The sequence below is a fragment of the Armigeres subalbatus genome, chromosome 3 (genome assembly GCF_024139115.2).
Source record: "Armigeres subalbatus isolate Guangzhou_Male chromosome 3, GZ_Asu_2, whole genome shotgun sequence".
In the NCBI taxonomy this organism is placed as follows: Eukaryota; Metazoa; Arthropoda; class Insecta; order Diptera; family Culicidae; genus Armigeres; species Armigeres subalbatus.
In genome coordinates, this window is record NC_085141.1 from 372,800,783 (window position 1) to 372,822,481 (window position 21,699).

Sequence of the window (21,699 nt, forward strand, 5' to 3'; positions counted from 1 at the left end):
AGTAGTTCCAGTCAACACAGGATCTTATATAATTGCATTAAATTTCTATCATTCAATTGAGCGCCCCTAGACAGGCTATATCAGCAGACAAAACACTGCTTTTTTCATAGTTGACAGCTTCGAAATTCTCTTTTATTATTCCTGATTCTGGTTAACACAGTTAGAAAATGTTTGCACAGGTGCCCCAGGAATCGAGAAACCGGAAGACTTTATTACATGGATTTTCGAATTACTGTTTTTTTCTTGAACATATTCCTTGTACGTTTGTAAATCCTTCAAAATTTAACTACCCGATTTCTGGAAAGCTAATAGATATTCTAAATTGGCACGTTCATAAGTGTTTGTATTTTATATTTGATTTTTTTTTTCATTAGGTTCTTAGCATTATGAACATGACTTCCATTATATGCCTTCCTCTAGATTTTTTTCGATATTTGCTTTCATTCCGAAACAGAGCTTGCCATTCTTTCTATCGGTGGATGGTTTTCTTTACTCTATCAAATATGTTCCATTCGTATCCCAGAGCCAATATTTCAGCCCATATTTCCCAACCGCCTGTTATTCCACGCCCTTTGTGCTTTCACACGAGAACAATTCGATACGTATCGTACTCCTTCGTAAGACTAACACTGCAATACCCGTTTTGTTTCTATTTGTTCCTCACAAAAAAAACTCGACACGCCACGCCTTCAGGAAGTGAAAGTCAGCAGCCCGGACTACCGCAACATGAACATGGACGAGGCCCTTAACGATTTCCGCCTCCGAATCGAACACTATCAGGAACGCTACGAACCGCTGGTCGAGGAAATCGAAACAAACCTGTCGTACATGAAGATCTACAACACCGGCGAGAAGGTGGTCGTTCACAAGCACGAAGGCCACATCCAGTCGCGAATCGTGTACTACCTGATGAACATTCACATTACACCGAGAACGATCTACCTGACACGGGTGAGTACCGGATGGGTGATGCCTTTCAAGAAGTTCAAACGTTTTTTAACATCGATGATTTTTTTTCAGCACGGTGAAAGTGAACACAACCTCAAGGGACTGATCGGAGGCGATTCGATACTGAGCGACCGGGGACGTCGCTATTCGCAGGCCTTGGCAAAATACATCGAAGAACAGCAAATAGAGGGTCTGCGGGTTTGGACCTCGTGGCTGAAGCGCACAATCCAGACCGTCGCGGACGTTACCGCACCCCAGGAACGCTGGAAGGCCCTGAACGAGATCGACGCCGTAAGATCCTCATAGTTGCACTTCAGAAGATTTTCATTTATACCATGAGAATGTTTTTTTATTATTGCAGGGCATCTGCGAGGAAATGACCTACGAACAGATCCAGTCCAATTTCCCGCAGGAGTTCAAGGCGCGAGATCAGAACAAATTCGCCTACCGTTACCCACGCGGCGAAAGTTACGAAGACTTGGTGGTCCGGCTGGAACCGGTCATGATGGAGCTCGAACGACAGGGTAACGTGCTGGTGGTGTCACATCAGGCCGTCCTTCGATGTGTGTTGGCGTACTTTTTGGATAAAACGGCAGGTAGGCTTGCTGGGAATCACTTTAGGACATTGCCTAGATATTCATATTTTTATGTTTATTTCAGATGAACTCCCCTATCTTAAGGTACCGCTGCATACGATCATTAAGCTAACGCCGGTAGCATACGGTTGTAAGGTTGAACACATCAAGCTACCGATCGACGCGGTGGATACTCACCGTGCAAAACCAGAGGTAAGTTTGGTTTGAAACGTCACTAAATGCACGGTTCGGTTTTTTTGGTCCACACACGCCGTTTGACCGCACTGTTGGTGTTGTTGTTGATTGAAAGAATTACATAACATATCTCTTTGAAAATTTACTCTAGTGGTGGTGGAATCCATTAACATATGTAGATTAACAGAGGTAAACATTTTTTTAGCGACATAATTTGAACTACCGTAATGTGAGGTACTTTGAAACAACTTTTTGTCTTTCTTGTATACTAAGTATTTCCGTATACTATCTATCCCGACCCTAGTTACAGATGGATTCATTGTAGTTTTATGACACCCTTGAAGAATAAATCGATGTCTTCAAGAGCATTATAAACCATAATTGTTACTCTTGGTCAGGCATTGAAAGCGTGAGTGAAGCGGACGAGCATTGATCTAATTCAATCTTAGCATCCTATGCCAGTGAGTGAACAGCCTTGCTCAGGTGGATACCAAACAACGATTATGAGCGATCGTTGCTGCGTAAACAACAAGCAACAGAGTTCACCAAGCCAAACTTGGTAATGGTATCCAGAGAAGCTATGACTGGAGCATTTGTGTTACGCTTGTTCTACTGGAATAAAACCAAAACACATCAGGTGTTCTGCTTTATTCACTCTGCTTTCAAGCTGCTGAGATGGAGGAGAAAAAGTATTAAAGCCATCCCTCATAGCGGACTTCATTTTCCTAATATCTGAAAAGATTTTTCTAACAGCGTGTGGTAACAACACTCATTGTTAGGTTGTTAAGTGATTTGCCTCGCTCAGCTTTCTCCCATTGGTGAGCGGTGAAGATCTTTAAACACTGAATCAACGAACGCCAAATTTCAATGATCTAGAAAGCATCAGCGATTGGGCCGCAGTAGAGCATCAAGTTGGCATGAATTTAGTCGGTTTTTACTCATGATCTGATTTTTTTCAATGCCTGCTCTTGGTATCAAAGGCGTACGATTGCCAATCTGGAGATGGCAAGTTCGATTGTCGGTCCGGTCCGGTCCGGTCATATTTTTCAATACATTTTCCTGATTATTATATATATAGTGTAAGTTTTGGGAAACCGAAAGACTCGCGGTTTGGTCGAAGTTAGGGAATACAATAATACAGTAGGAAATTAAGGGAATTTAGGATGCTTAATTAATTACAATGCTGATGTTCACATAGTTGACATTCATGGCGACGTTTCATACTGTAACGGCATTAATAAACATTTTCTTGGTTAACAACGACGAGAGGAAGATATACGAATAGGTTTGAAGGTAGACAATCTAATGTCAAATTCGTTTTTAAACCTGGGTCAGTGCCAACCCAAACCCTGAATAAAAAAACGTTTTCAGTTCCATCTGTCATTGGATATGGTGGTGTGCGTGGCATCGTGTTTGTTTTGATTCAAAACATATGATTAGCATCAGAGTCTCTCAATTCTCGTGTATACATGGATGAGACAGTGTGCCATGAGCTACAAAAGCTCACGTAGCACCGATTCAGTGCGACGAGAGAAGCTAGCGCGCGCATAGAATAACTGAGTGAGCGTGTCTCAATGTACGTCTCATGAGACTCATCTCATGTGCTAGGAATACATAACTGGCGTTACTTAGGCAACGATTTTATTGAATGAAAATTTCCCGCCCAAGCTGTTTTACGCACCTTTGCTGTTGTTTGCAAAGGTTTGCCATGGCAAACAGCACATGAGCTGATCGCATTGAGATGTCTCAATGCGACTCACCAATGTTAATTTGAGGTACACAAGCTTCGTGAGACTCGCGTGCTCTAAATTTTATGTGCGCGTAGCAGTCGTTGCTCAATCTCATCCTTTTTTGTACGCGTGCAGGATGTCTGATTACCATACCGGACTTTACCAGGGCACTGGCAGTTTATGGGCCACAACGAATCAGATCATGATAAAAACGATCAAGTACGCGCTCTGATTTTCGCGAATTACGAAATTTACTTTTGGATGGATATATCTACCCCGGATTCTCTATTCCTTTCTGCTTCTTCAGGAATTCCTCCACTAGTTCATTCAGACTTTTGCTCGAAGTTTCCTTTCAGAATTCCTCCGGAAATTCTTGCAGGCATTTACTCGAAGTTTCTTCAGGTATTTCTTCGAAAATTTATTCAGGAATTGCTCCGGAAGTTCTTCCAGGAATCCATTCAGAAGTTCCTCCTTTGAAAATTTCTGCAGGAATTCTTCCCAAAAATCCTTCAAAAATTCTTCAGGAAGTTACTGTAGAAAATCATTTGGAAATTCATTCACGAGAACCTACCCAAGTTCCTCCAGGAAATCCTCCGGAAGTTCTTCTAGGAAATCCTTCGGGAATTGTCCGGATTGGAGGAAGTTTCGGAGGAATTCATGAAGGAACTTCTGAAGGAATTCCTGGAGGAACTCCCGTAGGAACTTCTGAAGTAACTTCCGTAGGAATTCCTGGAGGAACTTCAAGAGGAACTTTCGGAGGAATTCCTGGAGGAACTTCCGGAGAAATTTCTGGAGGAACTTCCGGAGAAATTTCTGGAGGAACTTCCGGAGGAATTCCTGGAGGAACTTCCAGAGGTATTTCTGGAGGAACTTACGGAGGAATTCCTGGAGGAACTTCCGGGAAAAAACCGGGAGGGACTTCCGAAGGAATTTCTGGAGGGACTTCCGGAGGTATTTCTGGGGGAATTTCTAATGGAACTTTCTGAAGGAACTTCTAGAGAAGCTCTGGAGAAAATTCCGGAGAAATTTTCGGTGGAATTTCTGAAGGAACTTTCGGAGGAATTTATGAAGGGACTTGCGGAGGAATTTATTGAAAGACTTCCAGAACTCCGGTACTTCCGAAGAAATTTCTGGAAGAACTCTCAGAGGAATTCTAGGACGAATTTTCGGAGAAATTCCATTTCCGAAGGAATTCTTGAAGGGACTTCCGGAAGAATTCCTGAATAGACTTTGGGTGGAATTTCTGTAGGGATTTCCGGAGAAATCTTCCAGGAGAAACTTCCAGAGAAATTCTTGGAAGAAATTTCGTAGGAACTCTTGGAGGAATTTCCAGATGAATTTCTGGAACTTCATATGAATGAATGCCTGAAATATTGCTCTAATGCATTCCTGGAAGAATCCGCAATGGAATATGCATACAAGACTTCAATGAGGCATACCTGGAAGAATTATAAGAATTGTTTGAAAAAATTCCGTATGATTTTTTGAGGAACTACTGAAATATATAATTAATGGGGGAATTTTCGAACAAATTGCAAATGAATTATTGATGGCCCATAATATTTCCGTTTAAACAAATTCTCCTGGGATTACTGAAAAAGTCCTAAGAGAAATCAAAAATAATGCAAATGTAGACAAACATCATAGGGAATAAAAAATTCCCGTAAGCGATGCGTATTCTTTATTAATTGCCCAAAAAGCTTCGTTTTTACTCTGTTTTTTACCCTTCGGCTTGTTTATTCCACCCATATGGTTTTGGCAGTTGAAGTGCAGTACAGGTGAACCTGGTGCGAAACTGTGAAACAACGCAGTGCGAACCCGACAGCTTTGGGGTTGGAACTAGTGCGAACCTAGTTCCAACCTGAGCGAATAAAAAACACTTTGACAGCACTTAGGTTGGAACTTTTTAAAAACGGATTCGACATAAGAATCAATATTCGAGTAACGCCTAACAATATACCCTTTGTCATCAACAGAGCTTGTTACTGACGCCTCACAACAAACCTTTATCAGAACCCGAACACAACATGATAAGAATAATTTGCCTTGGATGATCTGATATTTCCGATAATACGATGCTATTTTTGTAATCAGAGTTAGATTCTCGAATATGTCCATAACAGCAGAAACTACGATAGCATAAAACCGAAATTTGCTGTAGAGATAATTCAAAATAACGGAATTAAAAGCTAGCAACAAAATTGGCTTCTTTTTTGTTGCTGACAAAAAAATTCGGATCTTTGTCATCATTAGGGGAAGGAGGGGCAATATGCCCTAGCTAAGCATAGACTGCTTTTATGCCTTAGCTATAACGATTTTCATGGATGTTTCTACCTCACGTAACAGTTAAACAATATAGCTAGCTGATGCCATATAAAAATTAGAAAAAAATCTCAATCATATTGGTAATATTCACATATCAAAAAAGTGGTGATATATCGTTGCCGGAAAACTCATGAGGCAAAACGCCTTTTAGCAGGCAGTTCTTAGGAAACAACGTACCATGCGTCGACACATCAGCATTCTGGTATGGACAGTGCGTGGAGACGCGGGTACATTGTAGGATAGTTCCACTAGGGCGTTTTGCCTCGCCGAAATGTTAAATGTTTCATCAAAATGTGGAAAATTTCAGTTTTTCTTACATTCCTATCTATTATTTTGACACTTTTTTCGCCTAACCTACATAATTTTACGTCTAGTTTTTTTAAGGCTATCTCAACCATGGTAAATATAAGTTAATAACTGAAAGACGTTTTGCCCCGGGGGGGCGTTTCGGGGCCTCTTCCCCTATCTCCGACAAACACAAAGCTTTGTCGTTGGCTCTCTTTTGTTGCTTGTTTGGCATGCGCTTGCAAAAAAAATGATTCCCTGTAGACAATAGTGCTGTCCAATGAGCAACTCGAAGTAGCTCGAAGTTGTTCCCGTCCTGCTCGTTCTTTTTTGTCAAAAAATGGGCATGAGAAGGACAGGGAGAAACTTCAAGCTACTTCAAGCTCTCATTGGACAGCACTAATGATCACAGCCTAACATCAGCAACTTTCGAAAATGTGGGGATAAAGGACATACATATATTCGACGTCACGACCCGCCAACACTTCCCTAATAGGCTTTGGTTGCTTTCCTCGGAGATGTTCACTTAAAGCAGATCTGGGGCCACGACCAAGTTTTTTTATGTACAGGTTATCCGACTTGTCAATATAGGGCACTGCACGGACTGCTTTGTCTCTTTCTCGCTGCAAAGAAATTAGAAAACAACAAGGCCAGTAAACGTCAAAATTTATGAGGAACGAAAGAGAAAGAGATGTTTCCGTGCAGTGCCCTATACCCAACTCAGCCATCTTGGATTTTTGTATAGAGCTTGCTGACGTTAATCATCTTTCTCTTGCACGCGCACGGTGGGATTGGATTTGTTTTCATCGGGAAACGCTTCCGAAGCGTTTCCCGATGAAAACAAATCTATCCATTTCGTGTGCGTACAAGGAAAGATGATCAAACGTCAGCAAGCTCTATGGAATTTATGCTCGTTTGTTTACGTTTTGCACTGAAAATGTATGTTTCCCCCCCCCCCGCGCTGGTTATTCCCATCTACTGACGAAGTCGGATAACCTGTTACATAAAAAATCTTGGCCACGACGCTCCTCGCACGCCCACATGGCAAACACAGAGATTGCTTTCTGAGAGCCCCACTCTGAAAAGATGTGCATGAAAAACGTTGAAAATGTCGAAACCAGTGGAGTCATCCGTTGTTTGACCCATCTGTAAAAAATCTTCTCTCCTCGCTGACGTGCCCAAATTTGCTTGCAAATAATGGGGGTACGACCTCCGCACGAAAGAAGTCTGGTATTCTATGAACCTCCTACTACATGGACAGATCAAATGTTACAGAGGAACTGTAAGAGTCTAAGAAGTTAGCACGATTGGCAACAAACGAAGATATGCTTAGCGTCATAAGCCCATGGTAGATACTCATGAAACGAGATTGAGTGTTTCGTTCAAGCAGCTTATCTAAGTTTTCAAGGACCAATGGATTTAGAACCTCAGAGCGGATTCGATCTGTATTCGAGGACCGATAAAATGGTTGTTCGTTACAACATTATAAGATCTTCAAGGCGCGCTCCCCACCATGTTCCGGTTATTGTTCGCATGAAGTTGATCCGTATATGGAATTTTTGTGTCAGATACACAATGTGGGGCCCTCCTTAGCCTAGCGGTAGGATGCGCGGCTATAAAGCAAGACCATGCCGAGGGTGGCTGGATTCGATTCCCGGTGTCGGTCTAGTCACTTTTCGGTTTGGAAATTGTCTCGACTTCCCTGGGCATACAAGTTTCATCGTGTTTACCTCATCATATACAAATACAAACATGGTAACTTGGCTTAGAAATCTCGCGGTTAATAACTGTGGGAGTGCTGAATGGACGCTAAGCTGCGAGAGCACCCCTCCATATGGTGTTAACCATGTTTCGCATAAAGCAAAAGCATCGAATTGTAATTTGTTAACAAAAAATTGGAAAATGTCTAATTTTGGAAGAATACTTCGAGTTCTACCGTAGAATCGAAATCATATGAGCCTTATCGATGAAGTTAGCCATCGCAGGATACGAATGACTCGAGAAGAGGCATTTTGAAGCCAGCTGCTTCAGGAGAGGAGTCAGAATAGGAAGAACAGTTTTGACCATGTTTTTAACGAAGTCGGACGCATAAAAGAAAATGAGGATGAGCTCCACGATGCCAGAAAGTGTGAACATTGGAGCGCTCGGAGGTTGTTCTGCTCGCTCTCTATGCTCTATTTCTGGCTGAGAAATCGCAAAATTGAAGCATCTCATCATTGTTCTTAATGAAAGAGAACTAAAGAAAACCTTCGATAATTCAAATGGATGATTCAACTCATCCATGAGTTTTTAGGTGCTGAGTTGGGTGCGTTTCAACTCACGCTTGATTTGAATCATCCATGAGTTTTGAGATTTTGAGTTTTTACCAACACTGACGCTGGCTTTGTTTTACTCATTTCCTCGTTGAGCCTTTGAAAACAAAGGCCCCATTTCCAACTTCGAAGTCAGAGCTACTTTGATCGTCCAAAGGAAGAGACGAGTAGATGGTGTCAGAAACTACTGATGAAGCGGCCTTTCTCAACATTTTGGCGTAGCTACGTCGAGAACGCTGCTGAAGATAACGCTTCTGGTGGATTCGCCGCTGTATGTACGTCGGGCTCTTGAAGCTATGTGGAGGGCCTTCGTTGCAATAGACACATTTCGGTGGCGTCTTGCACGCGCCATCCACATGCTTCTCTCCGCACGATGCCCCAGCTGCTTGCAATTAACACAATTCATCACCTTCGGTACATACAGCCGAACAGGTAGACGAAGTTTGCCTATCACTACGTAGTCAAGCAGTGCGGACCCGGAAAAGGTGACGCAGAAAGAGTCAGACGTGGAATAAATCCGCTTCTCTCCCTCCTGCGACACCGAATACATTTGTTTGCAATCCAGTATCGCAACAGGAGGCAAAGAAACGTTCTTGAAACGACCGAAACCTTGTTTCAAATCGTCGCATGTCATGCTTCCCTCCGTCACCACCCCGCGATCTCACACACTGCTGACGGTGAATAAACCTTATATTCGAGAGTGAAAAGCTCACAGGTGGCAATCTCGTTGGCCTGTTTGCGATCACTGAACGTGACGCGAAGCTTACTGGACCCAACCAGGTCAATGGTCGTGACAGACGAGAATCGCTTTTCCAGATCTTTGCTGATCTGACTTATATTCAACCGCTTGCCTTTGGGTCGGAAGAAAACAACATACGGCGCACTAGAGTAGTGAGGGCAGACCTTGAGGCGGGGGGTCGTGGGTGAAACATTGGTTTTGCTAGTGTCCATTTTATTTTGGCATTATTTGACAAGGGATACGATGTACCCCCGCCATCATCGCCTTCGCGCATTGTAGACTTTAAACGCAGGAGCAAGGCACACACAATCACTTATCAGAGGGGAAAAAAATAACACAAAACTAGCATAGCATAGCATAGCATAGCAGCATAGCATAGTTACGGTGTACTTCGTAGATTGGACACTAGTGATACTCATGTTTTTCTTTTGAAATCTTTATTCAGATTGCTATCAGAAATCAAGGTGGGGGTGGTCCTTGATTTCAATCTAGGATAAAAATCACAAAAGCATGAGGATTACTACTCCTGGCCACGCCCATCTTCACCGTAACTTGGGAGGGGAAGGAAGTGTTGGTGTAGTACTTACTTAACGAGAGGCACCAGACTCAGCGGAGTTGGATATTGGGGAAGGTATTCGTTGGGTCAGGATTTGCCTGTAGCTGATAATATGACCGTGGTAGATCTTACACCGTAACACACCACGCAAAGGTGTCTACCCAGCATTACGGGGGGCGAAAAAAAATAACACAAAACTAATTACCAAACACACAGGGAAAACTGGTGATAAAAAACAGACGTGGTTCAAATTATCAAAAAGATGGGAAGAAAGGGGTTACAACGAGAGAGAGAGCTCAAAAATACACTTAACTTAGCCTTAGCCACTTGTATCAGCGCACACCGAGCAACCGCGATCGAGGCTACTGCTGCGGGTGTCGGGACGGCAGCGCCTGTGTTGGTGGAGGCGCACGATCAGTGATGATGGTTGTGGAACTGTCGGCGTTGGGCGTTGATGCCTTCGCCTGCGTAAACGATGGACGCCGATGAGTTTTGCAAAAAAGTCTGTTTTTGCAAAAAACGACGAAAACTTTAACAGTGTTTGCTATAAATAAGCACACTTTCTCTATAGCACTTCGATATTAATTGTTTCGGTAAAAAAAAACCTGACGTTGAGGAAAAAACCCGGAAGAATAATCGACCGTACGCGAACTTTGCAGCTGTCTCGCACGAATGCTCGTCGTGAAATCTCTGGATGTGGTAGTGGATGTCAATCAGCTTCTAGAGCGTTGTTCAATCCTGTTGAGTAATCGCCGCCTATTCGGACGTATATGTTATCAGCTTTACGAACAACAACTATTAGCTGCCCAATCCGAGAATTGTACAGGAGAAATTATGCCCTTGTCCTGAAGCCGTTGCAATTCATCATCTACTTTCGGAAGAAGCTACCGGTCGCTTCGGGCAATAAACCGGACGAACGTCTTGTTTCAGGTACAACTTGATTTTCGCTTTAGTGCATCGACTGAGAGTGGTCTTGAAAACCTCTGGAAATTTCTCTTTGAGTGTTTCAGTGAATTCTTAAGGACGTTGATGAACAATATTGACTAGACTTTTGATTGATACTGACCAGAGACCAAATAATTCCATTTAAGTCTGGATTGTTTGAAATGAAGATGCGTCCAGTCTTACTCATGCTTCCAATAGTGATTTCAATACATAACTCTGCCAAAAGCTTGAGATTATCTCCGGAAGCTGTGGTCGCTGCTTCGTCAGTTTTCGGAGTTGGTGGCTGTCCAATTTTGATCCAGTTTTCTTCAGAAATAACTGTTATATCGGATGCGGAATCATGTTGGAGCTGTACTGGAACACCGTAACGCGTTTGCTTGCTACATTGCGAACCGAAAAAAATCCCTTCGTCTTCATACTTTCCTTGGGTTTGAAATGACTGTACGACTTGGGCTTGATTTTTTTCATTTGAGCAATACCCTTCTTTGTGACCTTTCTGTTTGCATTTATTACAGGAATGACTAGAGAATGGGCAAAAACGAATGTAATGCATATCGCCACATTTCCAGCATGGCGTTTTTGGGGTCTTGAGTTTCTTTTGAGATGAGTTGTGCTTTTGTGAAATTGCGTTGATGTGTTTGCTGTCTTTGCTCTTCACCATTTGAGTGTCTTGCTTCAAGTTGACTATACGATGGCATTCTTCAACCAGATTTTCTAAAGTGATAGCGCCTGGCCCATCTGGCCTTAGCGGTATTGTTTCTTCAGATTCTAGCTTGGAAATGAGCCTGGCTCGAACATTGGCATCTTGAGGTGATTGAAGACCACAGATGAATTGAAGAGCCTTGAACTGGTCGCTAGAGAGCTTTGACAATTGAAATGCTTCGCAATGCTTGTTCACTTTGGCTGCATACGAGGTAAAATCATCTGATTCAGTTCTCGAATACTGCAAACATTGAAATCTCGCATGGAATATTGACTTCCGACGGCCGAACAGTTTCTTTAATTTGCCAACAGTTTCATCTAGAGTAAACTCTGTTGGGTGTTTTGGAAGAATACTGTCCACGACCCAATCATGAACCGTCGTCCAAGCGTTTACCATCCTCTTTGAAAACATCTTCGTATCTTGAATACCACGAATCGAAAAATAGGCCGTCGTCGGGATCGAATTGGAACTCCTGAATCCCAGAAGCGAGCGATTCTATAATTTTCTCACTTCCGTCAGCTGATGCGTCGCACCGTTCCAGTGCCGTTATCCGCTGCTGTTGCTGCACGATCAGATCCGTCAGTCGCAGGATAGCGTTCTTCAAATCGTCGTCAGGCATTTCCGTCTATGGTTAATAAAAAAAAAAAGTTCTGTTGAGAGACATGAGATTAACTCCGTTTGTTAGTACTCCTCGTCGCCAAAATATTGTAGACACGAAATCAAACAAAGGTACGGAACTATATGATCAAGCTTTATTTAATGCTTCTTGTTTGAAGGTCTACTTAATAATGAATAGAAACAATATTTCTTTCATTTTCTTCTTCTTGGAAATGTCAGGTCAGAACTGCATCACCTACTTCTCTGCTACAGTTAGGTTATGGGTCCTGTACACCTCCGGTGGTGCAAAAGGCCGACTTTAAAGATCTCCAACCTGAGCGATGTCCAGCTATCGCTTTAACCTGTTGTCAGGTTAGATTTCGGTCGACTTCTTTTATTTCTTTATTGAGCCTCTGAGTCTGCCTCTGTTGCGATGTCTCGCTGGGTTAGATGTTTAATGCTTGTTCACAGAATTCGTTTCCGCCCCTACGTAGTGTGGCCGACCAAGTCCCACTTCCGATCCCGAATTTCTGTTGCTATCGGCCTCTGATGACAACGACGATGGAGCACGTTGTTTGAGATCCAGTTGTGAGGCTACCAGGCCCGAATTATATACAGCAGGCATCTGTTGATGAACACCTGCAGCCGTTGAGTGTTCTCCACTGAAACACACCATGTTTCGCTAGCGTATATCAGCACAGATTTTACGTTAGAGTTGAAAATTCGTATTTTGGTGCGTTCACTCATCTGCCTGTTTTTCTTAAACTCGCAAAGACTTGCTTTCTTCATCCGTGCGCCTATGTCAATCTTGGTACCGCCGTCTGACGCCATTTGGTTACCAAGATATTGGAAGCTTTCAACATACTCCACTACTGTGAAACTGGCAGGGGTCACCGTGTTTACATCCAACGATTTGGTTTTGTTGACGTTGATGACTAAACTTGCTGAAGGGGAGCGCTCGGCAAGGTCGTTGAGCTTACTCTGCATATCAGAGCGCCGTTGAGCGAGAAGTGCATCGTCATCAGCCAATTCGAAGTCGTTTAGGTGTTCCATGGTTATAGGCTGCCATAGCAGCGCGCGGTTTCGTTCACGGTCAATCGCATCTACCAGAATCTCGTTGATTACGATGAGGAACATGTTACATGTTGATAGAGTATCTTTATGTTGTTTTCAAATAATTGTAACGTGGAGCTTGTTACACTGGCGCCCAGCTAAATAACCCACATTGACAGAAATGACTATTTGATAGTATGGCAAGACTCGATTCGGTTGTTTGGTGTGTGTGAACCATTGGATTTTTCGCAAGAATCATTTGCAATCCAATTTAATCGTAGGATCAACAGAGTTAGTTTAGTGTAGCAAAGAATCTGATTATAGGACAATTTACCACGACTCATTGGCGTTCAGACAACTTTTGGTAGGATTCGCTACCCCGTTATTGAGGTTTAGAATAGATTTAGTTTTTTGAGATTTGTGGCCTAGGTTAAGTATCCAGTCTGCTAGTCCTCTAGTCAGATTTTTCGTCACTAGCTATCGCTTCTCCGATTCATGAAAAATTCTGTGCTGTTGGATAAGGTTGTGTTACGGTTGGTTTTATTTTGTTCGAATAGTTGTAAATATTCGATCGAGTCTGTATCGTTTGTGCTATATTGTGTCTGTTTTATTTGTTGATTCTGTGTCTGGACTCAAGAGGAAAGCCTGAAAGTAGGCAATAAAATGTTTAGTTGTGATTTGTCCCAAGTTTGTTCCAGACACAGACATCGAATCGTTGATGCCAAATGGCATTAATTGATTCGAGGTGCCCAAATAGGATAAGAATCCTATACAAAGGCTCAGCTATGAATACAGCAAACTAATTGCTGTAGACAAAATGCGCAATACGCAATAAAAATATATTTGCGGGATTTGGCTGATGGACCAAAATCTCATATGAAACCTCGTCATTTCCCGTAGTGGGCACCACCTAGCCGTCTCTCTCAGGACACCGAGAGAGAACGTGCATTATTTTAATTTGTTATTTGTTTCATGTTGCTTGAGCATCTTTATGTTATATAACATAAAATTTGTTACACTAGCGCCCAACGTGGGGCCGGTTACAGGTGATAGAATACATCCTTACCACACACCAGCTACGACCCGGATAGGGTTGGACAAGACCCGATTTTGCAGCACTCTACACGAGAAGGCCTAGTACTGTACCGCGATGAGGCCGATGATTTTCACAGGAACCCCCTTGCATCTTCTCGTAATTAAGACGGTCGAAAGCTTTTTCGTAGTAAATAGATACCAAGTAAAGGAACTCTTGGAATTCGTTGACCTGCTCCAGAATTATGCGGAGCGTGACAATATGGTCCACACAGGATCTTCCGGCACGGAATCCGGCCTGCTGCCGCCGGAGAATCGCATCGATCTTCTCCTGAATCCGGGCTAGGATAACATTGCATAGAACTTAGAGAACGGTACGCAGCAACATAATGCCTCGCCAGTTATCGCATACAGTCAGGTCGCCCTTTCTGGGCACCTTCACTAAGAAACTTTGCATTCAGTCGACTGGAAAAGTTGCGGTGTTCCAGATATTACGAAATAAACGATGCAGTATTTGAGCGGATGTCATGGGGTCAACTTTGAGCATCTCGGCTGATATGTGATCGACCCCTGGCGCTTCATTTCTTCAACGAAGGACCGTTTCACCGTGGCATCTTCCATTCGGCTTGTGTTGAACCGTAGTCCAACTCTCTCCTCCTGCTGACGAATCCGCACAATGCGCAAGCGTATTTCGCCGATGAGGAGGTGATGATCAGACGCGATATCGGTACTATAGTATACGTTTATTCCGTACATCAAGAAGACTCCGTTTCCATTTTCTGTTGATGCAAATGTGGTCGATTTGATTTTTTGTAAAGCCGTCACGGCACACCCACGTGACCTTGTGAACCGGTCGATAAGGGAAGAGAGATCCCCCGATCACCATGTCATTATTACCACAGAATTCTGCGAACAGCTCTCCGTTTTCGCTCATTTCTCCGAGACCATGGCGTCCCACAATGCGCTCATGGTTCGAGTTGTCGGATACGATCTTCGCATTGAAGTCGCCCGTACAGATCTTGACATCACCCTTCGGAATGCTATCTACGACGGCATTGAGTTGGCTCTAGAAGTCCTCTTTGTCTTGTAGATTGGCAGCATCGGTTGGCGCATAACATTGGATTATAGTAAGGTTTCGGACTTGGCGGACTTGGGCACTTGATAGGAAGCCAACTCCGCGATGCTGGAGCGTTCTGTGTTCTCCAAAGTTTGGCCAACGGACTTCACTCAGTCCCAGGATATCAAACTTCATGCGGCGTGCCTCAACGGCAAGTTGTGCCAATTTACCCTGCTATTCGTGTCCGTTGTTTCGCGCTAAGAGTCGTTGCCGTAAAATCAGTCTTTCATTATCGGATTCTCGAACAAATTGATGTTTCGGGAACAGTAGGTTGTTGGCCCAAGGTTCCCAATCCACTGCGATGGGGCTGTCCGGTCACGGACGGGTAGCGGGGAACTGTCGGTATCTTAACCTCGACAGCGGCACCTTCCCTCTGAAGGATGCCTGGACGAGCCACCAGTTGGCTCGGTAGGGGATGTGGACTGTATTCAATGCCCTTCGGCTGAAGGGCCTCCAAGTCCGTACGATAGCGACTAACGAAAATTATTTTATAACTCTTGAAGCCTTGAGAAAGGCTGTTTGGTTCGGCTTGTCAAAGAAAAATAAAGCGGTTAAACAAAAACAACGATGTATTTCGCGGAATGGTTTACAAGGAACTGAATGCTCTGCAAGCGAGTGTACATTTCTTTTATACATGTTACTGAATCCTAGCTGCCTCCTGATTGGTCGGCCAATCAGCGTGCGTCATGTTGCCAAGTCGTCATTGCTGTCGGTGCTCTCGTCTTAGGCTTCTTCTTCTTCTTCCTCGCTGCTGGCGTCCAATTCATAACGGTTCTTTTCGCTCGGCACACACCAGCAAGCCAAGAAAGCAAGTTCAATTATCATTCGAGTGGGAAGTGCGTGTTCATTTAGATAATGTTAGCAGGAGGGCGACCGTAAAATCCGCGGCCGACTCGAGGTTAGTAGGATGGGAAATGGGATTCTTGGTTTATAATTTTGGGATTGGTTAGTTAGGAAAAAACGTTTAACTACATTCGCCTTGTGCGCGAACAGGGGCTGCTATCTTACGTATAGCTTCCGGGGAATAGCATTTCATACTCAGCCACTGGATGCCAGAACAGACGCTGTTGCAGCCGCACCTCCTTGGTGGACAGACGCTCGATCAGTCGGGTCAAATTTGTTTAAAGTTACACCCAACAGCAGGACTAACGCATTGAGTGCGTTACAAAATAATATTTGAAATCATGAACTACGTTCATGAAGTGACGAAGTTAGTATTTTCATACCATGACAACATACTTGATTGCTGAAATCAAGAAATATGTTCTCATTTCGGAGAACGGATTTTTACCCGTGTAGTCCGGTAAATATCCGCTAGCATAAAGATGGTACCCAATGGGGCGGGAGGTGGCGTTGTACACCGGACATGAATACATGATCCGAAGCGGAGAATTTCGCTGCAGCATAGCACAAGCAGTGAAGCTCTACGGAAAGACAGTTTTCAATCTCGGAATTTTCAGGAATGCAAACCTGGCTGGACAGATAGGTTTTTTTTTCTGGAAATCCACAAGAAATCGACCCGAAGTAGCATGGGAAATTTTGGGCAAGATGCCAACTGTTGTCATTGGCGACACACACCACTAAACAATTAAACCATTAGCTTATAATCCTCCTAGTTAAACAATATTTTAGAATTCTAAAAAATAGGTAAATTTCTGGTCGCATGTCTACACTTTCATTAACATTCGCTCGGTGCACGCAATTTGCATTTAAACCGCTTAGACAATCACGTGTCTCATCTAACGAATGTGAGTTCTTGTGTAACTAACAAACGCAACGCACTCCTCAGTTGGTGGTAGAATTTGCTATTGCTTCAACATCGAACACGCACCTACATATGTCAGAAGTGTATGTAATCCAAACTCGAACAACAATCCCGCTTCATATTTTATTCCAGATACCCGAAGACGACACCGCCGGCGGCAGTAGCAATGTCGTCACGCCGGATGGTTCGCCCACGAATGGGAATTGCTCGCGATGAATCGCCGAAGATCATCCATGAGAGCGAAACTAATTGGCATTCGCATTTTAACAAGAAAAAAAAAACATTTTAGTTAGAGAGGGAGACACTATTCCACATTGTCTTATTAGCGGATCAAAACTGCACTGAAAGTCCGATCGAGTTCAATCAACCTGTGCTAACAATCTTAGTGTCTACTGATAATGAACCATAAATGTTTAAGTGTCTAATATCATGTGTCGCTGCACATTTTTTATTAATAATTCTTAGGTGTTAGGTACTTATCATATCATTTTTATTAAATATTCAGAAAGTTGTTCAAAATTTGATACAGTAATGTTGATTAATAAATGGAAGCTTCAAGAAAAAAGTAAAATCTGTGGTTTCAAAATAATTGTCACTTCTCGGTGAGAATGGACCATCGAAGGGACTGACGACGCTTCGATCCCTTTGATGCGCTGCTCTCATCGAAGGGGCCGAACCGAAATCTAAACTGGATAGTAACATAATTCTGATCTAATCTGACCAACATCATCTTTGTTATTTGTTACTCGTAATTCGCAGGTACCCGGCTCGTTGGACACCAAATTCGTCACCAACAAGCTCAGTGCTTTGGCACTTTAAAATCCGCACCAGGGCAGCCCGGATCGTCATCTTTTGTTACCCACGTTTTATCACACCATTTGTTTCGTGTTTTGTTGGCATTTCTACGACGTTGGCCATTGCGGACGACCACGTCTGTTAACTTTTGCGTTTTATGTTTGTTTAGTTTAGAGAAAAGTTTATGAAACTTCGTGATAGCACGATTGATACAAAGTACTTCAGCGCATTCGATTTTATATAGGTTTTATTTATATTTATAAGATCAATCTATAAATATTCCTATTTTCGCTATCGCCTTTCTGTTTGTTTTACAAATAAAACTTCCAATTTGTGTTTTTCTATTCATCATCAGTAACAAGACTTCAATCGAATTGTCTTAATTCTTCCCGTAAAAGTCCATTAAACATATGCATAGTCAAATATAAACGATGTAAACATTTTTGTGTACATTTACAACAAGGTTCCATTTTTCTATGACTTAGTAATTTACTTAGTAAAAATAAGAATTATGAAGACAAGACATCTGAAATAAGTCTATGAATGTACCGTTTAATGTAAAAGAACAAAATACGAACAAAGAGTTGTAAAGCAACTAAAATTATGAATCGAGACCATAACTAGGGCGTAAGTACTTTACTGTATCCTTTACTGTAGTTGAGCGTAGAACTGAAGATGACAACAGTTGTAGGACTAAGAGAAGTATAATAATTGAAATAAATACCCTCTGAGTGGAGAAGAAATCTCGACGAAACGAGAAAAGAATGTGTTGTTTTTGCATGGTATTTGTCTCCCGATATTGATCCCAAGTAATAATCAATTGGAAAGAAACTCCTTGTTATTTTGTACAATTTTTGTTCTTGGATCAATACAATGAACAGATAATCGTTCAACTGTCTAAGTCGAGTTTAGTACTTTCCATTCAATTCCACTACGTTATGTTATCTTTACAGATATGTATTTCGGCCTCAACTGTGAGGCCGTCTTCAGTGTCTCTTGGTCGACAAGTCGAGTCAAGTACAAGACACTGAAGACGGCTTCGCAGTTGAGGTCGAAATACGTATCTGTAAAGATAACAAAACGTAGTTGAATTAAATGGAAACTACTAAACTCGTCTTAGACAGTTGAAGACATTCCACTAAAAGAGCTTAAATAATTTTTCAGATAATCGTTAACAAATTGTTTCAGGAGACGGGATTTGGAGCGGTTACCGACTTGATTGAACCTTACATAGATTGATTGAGGACAGAAAAAGGTTTCAACTAGTAATCTGTCTGAATTCCAAGTTGTACGAACATCCTCGAAGATAAACCTAATCACCACCACTATACTATCAGAATAGGCGTGAATGTCAAAGAATTATGTAACATTTACCGTAAATACAAATATATGAAAAACAAAACTCATATCCGATATCTTTTTCGTTCATTGTAAAATGTATTTAGAAAATTGCACCTTCATGAATAAATCTACTTTTTGTTTTTCAGTTAAGTCAGTTAAGTCAGACTGGTAGGGTCTACATAATTAGATAAGTATTTGAAGGAAAATACATTTAAACAACCCTTCGAGAATTACAAGATAGTATGGAGGACAGCAGGGACTATGTCCAAGGGCTTGACGATCCCTCCCCAGGCCATCTGCGAGTTGTGGCGCCTGCCTAGGATGTGGTGGGGTTTGACAGTGGGGCCTGTTAAACCTCTATAAAAAGCTGCATGTATCCGCAAGTAGGCTCCGCCAAAGCGACCGTGTGCCGCTCAAAGCGCACAAGCCCAAGTCCTGGTGTTAGGTGGGACGCTAAACAGCCCTGACACGACGGCCCTGCGACGAGACAGGAGGTTTGCGCAGGCCCAATAAGCCGCCTTTAAAAACAACCATTACGAACGACATAGAAGATAATACGACTCGATATAATAGGCAAAGACCTAGGCGACGAATAAAGGATCACGATTGGAAGCTTGGAACATGGAACTGCAAGTCGCTAGGCTTCGCAGGTTGCGACAGGATAATCTACGATGAATTACATCCCCGCAACTTCGATGTCGTAGCGCTGCAGGAAATCTGCTGGACAGGACAGAAAGTGTGGAAAAGCGGGCATCGAGCGGCTACGTTCTACCAAAGCTGTGGCACCACCAACGAGCTGGGAACCGGCTTCATAGTGCTGGGAAAGATGCGCCAACGCGTGATTGGGTGGCAGCCAATCAACGCAAGGATGTGCAAGCTGAGGATAAAAGGCCGTTTCTTCAACTATAGCATCATCAACGTGCACTGCCCACACGAAGGGAGACCCGACGACGAGAAAGAAGCGTTCTACGCACAGCTGGAGCAGACATACGATGGATGCCCACTGCGGGACGTCAAAATCGTCATCGGTGACATGAACGCACAGGTAGGAAGGAGGAAATGTATAGACCGGTCATCGGACCGGATAGTCTGCACACCGTATCGAATGACAACGGCCAACGATGCATAAACTTCGCAGCCTCCCGCGGAATGGTAGTCCGAAGCACCTTCTTTCCCCGCAAAAATATCCACAAGGCCACATGGAGATCACCTAACCAAGAAACGGAAAACCAAATCGGCCACGTTCTAATCGACGGTAAATTCTTCTCCGACATCACGAACGTCCGCACTTACCGCAGTGCGAATATTGAATCCGACCACTACCTCGTTGCAGTTTGCCTGCGCTCAAAACTCTCGACGGTGTACAACACGCGTCGAAGTCGGACGCCGCGGCTTCACATTGGGCGGCTACAAGACGGTAGACTAGCCCAAGAATACGCGCAGCAGCTGGAAGTGGCACTTCCAACGGAAGAGCAGCTAGGCGCAGCGTCTCTTGAAGATGGCTGGTGAGATATTCGATCCGCCATTGGTAGCACCGCAATAACGCGCTAATAACGCAATCCAAAGGTGGCGGCAGCACTACGAAGACTCACTGGTGACCGCCGATAACGATACCAGAATAGATGCTGAGTAATGGCAAATCAAAGATCCCGCATCCTTCCCAATCCCCAGACCTCATTCCAATTAAAACCCATGGGATCCTTGCACAAAATGCTCGAAATTACACGATACAGAACTCAAACCATTGAATATCATGCAAAAGTGACGGTAGATCTTCCCGGAAACAACCCAAGAACTGGCAAAATCAATAGGAAGACATCTTCAGAGCGTAATTGTAGCAAATAATGGGCTTACGAATAATTATTTTGCTAATGTTGTGAGAAATATCATCCGGATTTGCTGAAAAACGAATTTTACTTAATCAGCTTGCAAATGTTTGTTTTTATTTCATATGTCAAACGGCGTATTTGACATTTCAAAACAACTAATTATGTTCTGTTTCGTACAATACAACGGTCGAAGGGCAGGGTACGGAAATCATCGTGCTATCGTGATACCAGCGTGATTCTGGGTGACAGACATATGATTTTGTGCTGTACAGTGATATTTTTTTTTCTTGAGCAAGGGTAAACGGAAATCTGCAACCAGACACCTGAGGAGGTAACTTAGGTAGTGTGCAGTGTTGTAAAATGTCATTTGCATTCGTTTGTATAATTTTCCCAGAACTTTTTCCAGAAGGTAGCTATCAATTCATGATGTATGACGAACTTATAGCGCTTAAATGTGCCTACAACTTTGTCTAACAAGACATTGCTGTAAATATGTAATCTGAGGCGTGGGAGGCAAAATTTTATTCAAATGACTTTATGTCAAATGACACGTGACATTTTGGAGAGTTTTCACTCTCCAGCCTAAGATGTTATATTTAGAGCAATGTACCCTTGGACAAAAATATAGCCCTACTCAAGCGTTATGAGTACATCTAAAATTATGCAATAAATTTGGCTTCTAAAGAAAGTTATGAACAAATTAGTCAAATGACTGTGTGGGGATGGGTATGTCATGTAACTCTTACCCGACCCACTAAAACCAAAACCCTTTCGCCAGTCTGTACCCCCGGCCCGCAATTAAGCAATACATCAGGGGGGGGGGGACTATTGAGAACGCCCACGCCTATGCTAACGCA

The 21,699-nt window shown here is 43.0% G+C and overlaps 1 protein-coding gene across 5 annotated transcripts in view; it reads left to right on the forward strand.

Moving 5' to 3' along the window:
• LOC134226479 (6-phosphofructo-2-kinase/fructose-2,6-bisphosphatase) overlaps positions 1 to 19,006 on the forward strand; it is a 106,350-nt gene extending 87,344 nt beyond the window's left edge. For 2 of the 5 annotated variants that reach the window (XM_062707282.1, XM_062707287.1), the window contains exons 4-8: positions 694 to 951; positions 1,021 to 1,239; positions 1,310 to 1,544; positions 1,609 to 1,736; positions 17,010 to 17,448. In XM_062707282.1, the coding sequence (XP_062563266.1) occupies positions 694 to 951; positions 1,021 to 1,239; positions 1,310 to 1,544; positions 1,609 to 1,736; positions 17,010 to 17,093 (924 nt within the window). In that variant the 3' untranslated portion in view covers positions 17,094 to 17,448. Of the gene's footprint in view, positions 1 to 693; positions 952 to 1,020; positions 1,240 to 1,309; positions 1,545 to 1,608; positions 1,737 to 17,009; positions 17,449 to 17,636; positions 18,236 to 18,836 lie in introns of those variants that run through there. The other 3 variants (XM_062707286.1, XM_062707284.1, XM_062707285.1) reach the window with 3 other exon arrangements.
• The last annotated feature ends 2,693 nt before the right edge of the window (positions 19,007 to 21,699 follow it).